Source organism: Pristiophorus japonicus, chromosome 5, assembly GCF_044704955.1.
Source record: "Pristiophorus japonicus isolate sPriJap1 chromosome 5, sPriJap1.hap1, whole genome shotgun sequence".
NCBI lineage: Eukaryota > Metazoa > Chordata > Chondrichthyes > Pristiophoridae > Pristiophorus > Pristiophorus japonicus.
This window is the reverse complement of record NC_091981.1, coordinates 229,652,832-229,660,481: the sequence shown is the minus strand read 5'-3', so window position 1 is coordinate 229,660,481 and position 7,650 is coordinate 229,652,832. Positions and strand designations below refer to the sequence as shown.

Genomic DNA, 7,650 nt, shown 5'->3' with positions numbered 1-7,650 from the left:
GAAAGACAGCACCTCTGACAGTGCAGCACTGGAGTGTCAGCCTAGATTTTTGTGGTCAAGTCTCTGGAATGGACTTGAACCCATAACCTTCTGGCTAAGAGTGTTACCTACTGAGCCATGGCTGACAATAGCCCAGTGAAAGCTTTCACCATGTGGCCACTGGATTCCCACACATCACTCAAAATGCTCTCTGAATTATTTTTTATTACTGCCATTTTTTGCAGTAACTGAAATTTCCAATATAATTTCTAATTTAAACAAAATTAAAATGTCTCATTTGCACAGGGCTTCAGGAAGACCAGCAGTACCTCGCTGACTCTACACCAGGTTCCAACTGAGGCTCAGGCTATGGGAACCTCCCCTCCTCCTTACATTGATGACCCTGTAGGGTCAGAAGGTCTACCCCCACAAAACAGGATGACAGAAGTAAGGTGGGACCTAATGTATCCAGGTCTTGACCCAGTGTGCAGCCTTTCTAGTGGACTTTCCTCAAAGCTATGCTGGGAGCCTGGCCACTGATTTTGGCCCTAATATGTTTGCCAGAGCTGATTCTAAGCTGATTTTGTTTGTGCAGTCTGAGCATGTACAGTGTCCCTAATTTCACAAGATGCATCGATACTGTTCAGTCAGCTGTGCTGAAAGAAGCTTTCAGCTTCTAACACTTTCTACTCAGTATTCTTTCTTCAAATCAGCTTAAAAAACAAGAGGATAAATTTCAAAGGATTTATCAAAATAAAATGTATATGGAGTTTTTTATTAAAAAGACAGAAGAATGTGTGTACCTGCATGTTTTTCTGCGTGAGAGAGTTTATTTATACACGTAGGATTAGGATTTGTCATAATCTCATATGATTAAGGTTTCTGCTTTCTTTTTCACCATGACATTTCTACCGATCTGCTCAATCACACCCTCACCACCTCCTTTGATGCCCTAGTCCCTATTAAAACAAATACTCTTTCTCATCCTGACCGTTCCCCTGGTATAGCTATGATTTACGCTCCCTTAAGTCCAAGGGTTGCAGACACATGAATGGATATGGTGAACAACTGGTTGAGTCATTCACCGCCAGATCTGGCTGGACCACATAAAGCATTATCGGGTCCTGCTCTCGTCTGCCAAAATTGTTCACTATTCCAGAACCATTCTGGAATGCAAAGATAAACCTCGGCTTCTATTCTCCACTGCTAACCGTCTTTTTAAACCCCTCTCCCAAGGCTCCACCCTCACCTCCGACAATACTTGTGAGGAGCTCATGGACTTCTTTGTCTCTAAGATTGAGACCATCCATTCGGCTGCCTCTGCCTCTTCCCTTCCTTCCCCTAGCCCACTGGGCCAAATTTGCTCTAAGGATCCTCTCTGCCCTAGCACTGACTTCACATATTTCTCCAGTTTCTCTCTGATCTCCCCTCATGAACTCTCTGAGCCCATCTTGTCCATGAGACCCAATTCCTGCTCACTTGACCCTATTCCCATCAAACTGCTGACCAACCAACTTCCTTTTCTGGCTCCCATGTTAGCTGACATTGTTAACAGTTCTCTCTCCTCAGGTATTGTCCCTCTCTCCCTCAAATCCGCCATCATCACCCCTCTCCTAAAAAAAACAACCCTTGACCCCTCCATCCATGCAAACTATCGCCGTGTCTCCAACCTCCCTTCTTCAAAGATCTTGAATCCCAAATCTGTGCTCATTTTTCCTGCATCTCCATGTTATTGCAAAGCCACACTCAACATCATCCTGCTGTGCCACTCATCACATCCCCATCACTCTGCCTTCTCTACCCTACTCCTGCACCTTACTTACGCCAACTCTTGCATCTCCATCGATCCCTCTCTATCTACATTATCACTTCCCCATCTCATCTTATAAAGGGTTATGGGTCTTATAAAGAGTTATGGGGAGCGGGCAGGGAAGTGGAGCTGAGTCCATGATCAGATCAGCCATGATATTAAATGGAGCAGGCTCGAGGGGTCAAATGGCCTATCCTGCTCCTATTTCTAATATTCTTTCTTATGTTTTCATGTTTGAACCACCGTTCACACTCACCCTCAACCATTCATACCAACACACAAGGGTAGGCACTTGGATCTTTTAGCCAATGTTCATGTAAAGTTTCTGTTGACGTGTTGCCAAACATTGACATTTTTATTTTCAACACTTTGCCTTCTTGGGCAGATTTGTGTGCACCTTTGAAAATGGCTCAGTGAATTGTAGTGAATGGTGAGAAATAATGGTGCCTCCCACAATAAAAAAATAAAGATTTGGATTTATATAGCATTGTTCATGACCACTGGACATCTCAAAGCGCTTTGCAGCCACTGAAGTACTTTCGTAGTGTAGTCACTGTTGTAATGTAGGAATGGTGATGAGTATGAAAGGAATGGCTTGGACATTGCAGGGATGCTTTATGGTGTTGGTGTGGGGTGGTGCCAACCTGGTGCATCATGTGGCAGCCAGGGTGTACAGCATCAAATGAAGTAAATCTGGCCATGGTGAGGCCATCCCTGGCGTCCTGGGCAGCAATGTGATCAGGGTGCTGATAACCTGTGCAGCATCAGGTGATTGCGGAGCAGTTTGGTGTTGTTGTTGGTGATGTTGGTGTGCCTGGTGATGCTGGTGTTGGAGTTGTTCATGGTGGGATTCTGAGGACCAAGGTGAGATGTTTTCAAGGGCACCGAAGCTGCTGGAATAGATGGCAGCTGAAGTTGAGATGACAGAAGCAATCTGTCAATGGTGAGAGAGATTGCTCCAAGGAGGTGATACTGGATAGAGAATTTACTCCAAACACTTCAAACCTTCCTAAAACTGAAAAGTGTATTCCAAATCCTGAATGCTCCAGCTTCTAACATTGGAAAGTGAACAGCTGTGAAATGGTAGCTTTTATACCTCTTTTACAGCTGTCACCTATTCAGAGGAATAGAGAGTTAGTGAAAACTCGACCTACTTACCTGATCTGATCCCTGAGTGCCGTGAAATTCATCAAAAAGCTGGAAAAATGGTAAGTAGATGGTAAAATGCTATTTAAGCACCTTTTAACAACCTCTTAATTATTTCAATTGGCTCACCCGCTGCTTAGTGTCGGGTCTGTAAAGAGCAGACAGACCTGGCACTTTGAAAATTGACATGGAGGCGGGTTCGCAGCAGGATCCAGACCTGCTGTCAATCTTTTAGATCTTGACAGCAGACCCGAAGACAGAGGCCATCAAGAATGCACCCAGACCACAGAATGTGATGGAACTGCATTCATTCCTGGGACTCCTCAATTATTTCAGTAACTTTCTACCCGGGTTGAGTACATTGTTAGAGCCTTTGCACATGTTGCTATGTAAGGGTGACGACTGGGTTTGGGGCAAATCTCAAGACACAGCCTTTGAGAAGGCTAGGAACCTGCTATGTTCAAATAAGTTACTTGTACACTATGACCCATGTAAACGTTTAGTGATAGCTTGTGATACCTCATCGTATGGGGTCGGCTGTGTGTTACAGCAAGCCATTGTATCGAGCAACCTCGAGCCGGTTACATACGCGTCTAGAAGTCTGTCTAAGGCTGAGAGAGCCTATGGTATGGTCGAGAAAGAGGTGTTAGCATGTGTATATAGGGTTAAGAAAATGCACCAATACCTATTTGGACTTCGGTTTGAACTTGAAACTGACCACAAGCCGCTCATTTCGCTGTTTTCAGAGAGTAAAGGTATAAACACCGATGCTTCATCCCGCATCCAAAGATGGGCACTAACATTATCCGCCTATGTCTATGTTATCTGCCACAGACCAGGCACTGAAAACTGTGCCGATGCTCTCAGCCGGCTACCATTACCCACCACTGGGGTTGAAATGGCGCAGCCCGCACTTGCTACTGGTCATGGATGCTTTTGAGAGCGAGGGGTCACCCGTCACAGCTCGCCAGATCAGGACCTGGACCAGCCAGGATCCCTTGCTATCATTAGTAAAGAGTTGCATCCTAAATGGGAACTGGTCAGCTGTTCCCGGGGAAATGCAAGATGAAATTAAGCCGTTTCACCGACGCAAAGATGAAATGTCCATCCAGTCGGATTGTCTGTTATGGGGTAATCGCGTGATTTTGCTAAAAAAAGGGTGGAAAATATTTATACATGACCGATACAATACCCACCCAGGCATTGTCATGATGAAGGCAATTGCCAGATCGCATGTTTGGTGCCCGGCATTGACTCGGACTTGGAGTCATGCGTGCATCAGTGCAACACTTGCTCGCAACTGAGCAGTACACCAAGGGAGACGCCACTGAGTCTGTGGTCATGGCCCTCCAAACCATGGTCCAGGATCCACATAGATTTTGCCGGCCCCTTTCTAGGAAAGATGTCTTTAGTAGTTGTGGACGCTTACACCAAATGGATTGAATGTGTAATCATGTCATCCAGCACGTCCACAGCCACCATTGAAAGGCTCCGGACCATGTTCGCCACTCACGGCTTGCCCGACATCCTTGTCAGCGACAATGGACCATATTTCACCAGCTCGGAACTCAACGAGTTTATGACCCGCAATGGCATCAAGCATGTCAGGTCTGCTCCGTTTAAGCCTGGGTAATGGTCAAGCGGAGCGGGCAGTCCAAATAATCAAGCAGAGCATAAAACACGTGACGGATGGCTCCCTGCAGACCCGCTTGTCTCGCATTCTGCTTAGTTACCGGACGCGACCCCACTCGCTCACCGGGGTTTCCCTGGCATAATTGTTGATGAAGAGCGACCTCAAAACCAGGCTCTCCCTAGTCCACCCAGATCTTAATGATCACATGGAAACCCAGCGTCACCGGCAGAACATGTACCATGATCGCGCGGCTGTTTCACATGACATTGATGTTAACGACCCTGTGTTTATCCTGAATTACAGTCATGGTCCCAAGTGGGTTGCTGGCACTGTTTTGGCCAAGGAAGGGAATAGGGTGTTTATAATCAAACTGTTAAATGGCCAAATGTGCAGAAAGCATTTAGATCATACCAAATTGCAATTTACTGATAACCAGGATCGACTTGAAGTGGACATCGACAATCCACCAACACACACCCAACCTGCAATCGACCTCACTGTCAATCATGAGGATGAATCCACCGTTCCTGACAGTCTGGTCAGACCAGCCGTGGTGCAGTGCAGCAATGGTCTGACCAACTCACACACGCCTGGGTTTGAACTTAGAAGATCAACCAGGGAGCGAAGGACTCCGGATCACCTCAACTTGTAAATAATTTGTACCGAAGACTTTGGATGGGGAGTGATGGTATGTATACTTGTGTATGTATACTATGTAATACTTGCCACCAGAGGGCACGACTGTTGGAGTCCAAATGGTCACCTGCACACACGTGCAGGGCCAGTATTAAAGGTTGGTTGCCATGTTGTTTAGGCACTCTGGAGTTGTAATAAAGAAGACTAAGGTCATACTAAGTTTAGTTCACAGTACTCAGCCTCATGGAGTTCTTCTATACACAACAGAAGACATATTGTGTGATCATCACCTCTTTTGCTTCCGAAACTATCCAGCAAAGTCTTCCCAATTTTTTTTTCATGCTTTTTTTTTACCATCATGTGCAGAATCACATTCTATCTTTCTTATCAAAAGTTAATCCACCACATGGTGCCAGCTACTTAGCTTCTGATGAGTATATTCATGAACAGATTATATGATTTCTAAAATAAATACAATACACACACATGAAAAAGTTATTTGTACCCTTGTTGTCTACTGGGAACAAATTTTATTTGTTGCCTTGCTTGTAACTGCTGTTTTTAAAGCATTCTGGATACAATTCATTCCTTGGTCATATGTAGGCCACAGAAATGGTAATGTGCCAGAAATTCTGCAAAACTGTTCACATTAAAACAACACATCACTTCAATATATTTAAGAAAATAAAAATCAGTCTGCTTTAGCTATTAGAATATGGTTTCCTTTTTGCAGATTTCATTATTTATAAATGTTACATTCAAGGTTTTGATGGATTCCCACAGCTTGCTGCATTCTGCAGGAACACGAAAAGTTTGCCTATATACTATTTCTACAGATGTATAGATGTGAAACAGTGTAGAAACTACCAGCAACTTCATCAATCTGTGCACTTTGAATGAGCCTATGAAACTGAATGGTCGTATATCACATCATCACTCATTAATAGTGAACAGAAATTTATCGAAGGATGCAAAGTTTGAGCAATTTGTTGTCTTTTTAAAAATTCACAAAATATTGTTTAATCTTGTATATACTTACATGTTTGTTTTTAAAACTAAACAACGGGATGACTGTGGACGTGAAATACTTTGGGCTAGAAATTCATTTGGACAAGGTTTATAGCCGCGAGCTCTGGCATTCGTGCCGCTCGGCAAATTCAGTGTGCCGGTACCGGCGGCACTGAGCAGTATTGCCCGGGAGCGCAGCGCTGGTGCGCAATGCCCCGGTTTCGATATGGATGCAAAATTTGGTTTGCGCTGCACCCGTAGCGCCCCATAATAACACCATCAGAGAAAGCTGGCATGCAATGCTGTCCTGGGGCACTATGGGAAGGAATAACTGCATGAGGTAAGTGTGATTGATACTATTCTTTTTTTTGCGATTTACCATTATTTGGGGTGAGGGAATGTTTTTTGTGCCGATTGTTTTATTGCAGGGAGGTCTCTCTTAGCGCGCTATGAAGCCGGCTCTTTAGCACGGGATATTCAATTGCTCACCCGGCCTAGAGCCCTAAGAGAAGTGTGGAACGTTCCCCTTAGCGCTCCACTCCACTGTCAGGGCGCAACAGTTGAATTTCTTGGCTGCCATAGCAAACTATTTTCTGGCGCTAAATTTAATGCCCGCCCGACCTTAGCGCCTTAAAAACCTTCAACTGAATTTCAAGCCCATTTTTTTCTGTTATTGATTTGATGTTATTGTTTTTGCTCGAAGCTTATGCTTTTAATGACTATATCTATGTGTGTGGTGTTTGCATGTCTTCTGTTTTCTTCATTGAAACCCTTAGCCAGATAGTTACAATAATCACTTGAGCAGTATGTCAAGCAGCTAAAGAATATCAATACCAGTGTTTTCTTTGTCATGATGCCATAAGGTGTCACCTCTCTCCTATTTACATAAGAAACCGAGTATAATGATTGTAATAGTAAAATTACTAAAGTACTGAACATAATTCTAAAAGCTTATGCCAGGAAGATTTGCCATGAATAAAAACAAAAGTAATCTATATATATCTATATATATATATATATAAAGACAGTAATACAGCAAAACATTGCAGCAAAAGCATGCTTTAGCCAAATACTCAAGTTGCTAAAGCTGGTTTCCAGTCTAACTGTGTACAGTTCATAGTAGGTTTATTTCACTATATTTTAAACACTTTATACAAATTACATTAAACCTTGTTCATTCTGTTCTATATTTGTCACGAGAGATTTCATATCACAGGGCCCAGCTGTAGGCTCTCCTTTGAAATAAAGAGTGTTATCGAAATTTGTATCCACATCTGTTGTCTTCATCCTGTGCTTTCGAATGAAGTAGCCTGCAAGAACTACTCCTACAGCACAGACAATAACCAGCACCACCACAATCCCCGTTATGCTGTACGATGTGATCGCTTTTGGCTGTAAATCTGATAAAGGAAGAAAAACACAATAAATTTCCAAAGTA

At 43.6% G+C, this 7,650-nt stretch overlaps 1 protein-coding gene across 1 annotated transcript in view; it reads right to left on the bottom strand.

The window, feature by feature from the left end:
• Window positions 1-5,694: 5,694 nt before the first annotated feature.
• The window catches only part of LOC139264623 (macrophage mannose receptor 1-like), a 332,729-nt gene continuing 330,773 nt past the window's right edge, over window positions 5,695-7,650 (bottom strand). The window contains exon 30 of the mRNA XM_070881367.1: window positions 5,695-7,612. Coding sequence (XP_070737468.1) covers window positions 7,371-7,612 — 242 coding nt within the window. The 3' untranslated portion in view covers window positions 5,695-7,370. The remainder of the gene's footprint in view (window positions 7,613-7,650) is intronic.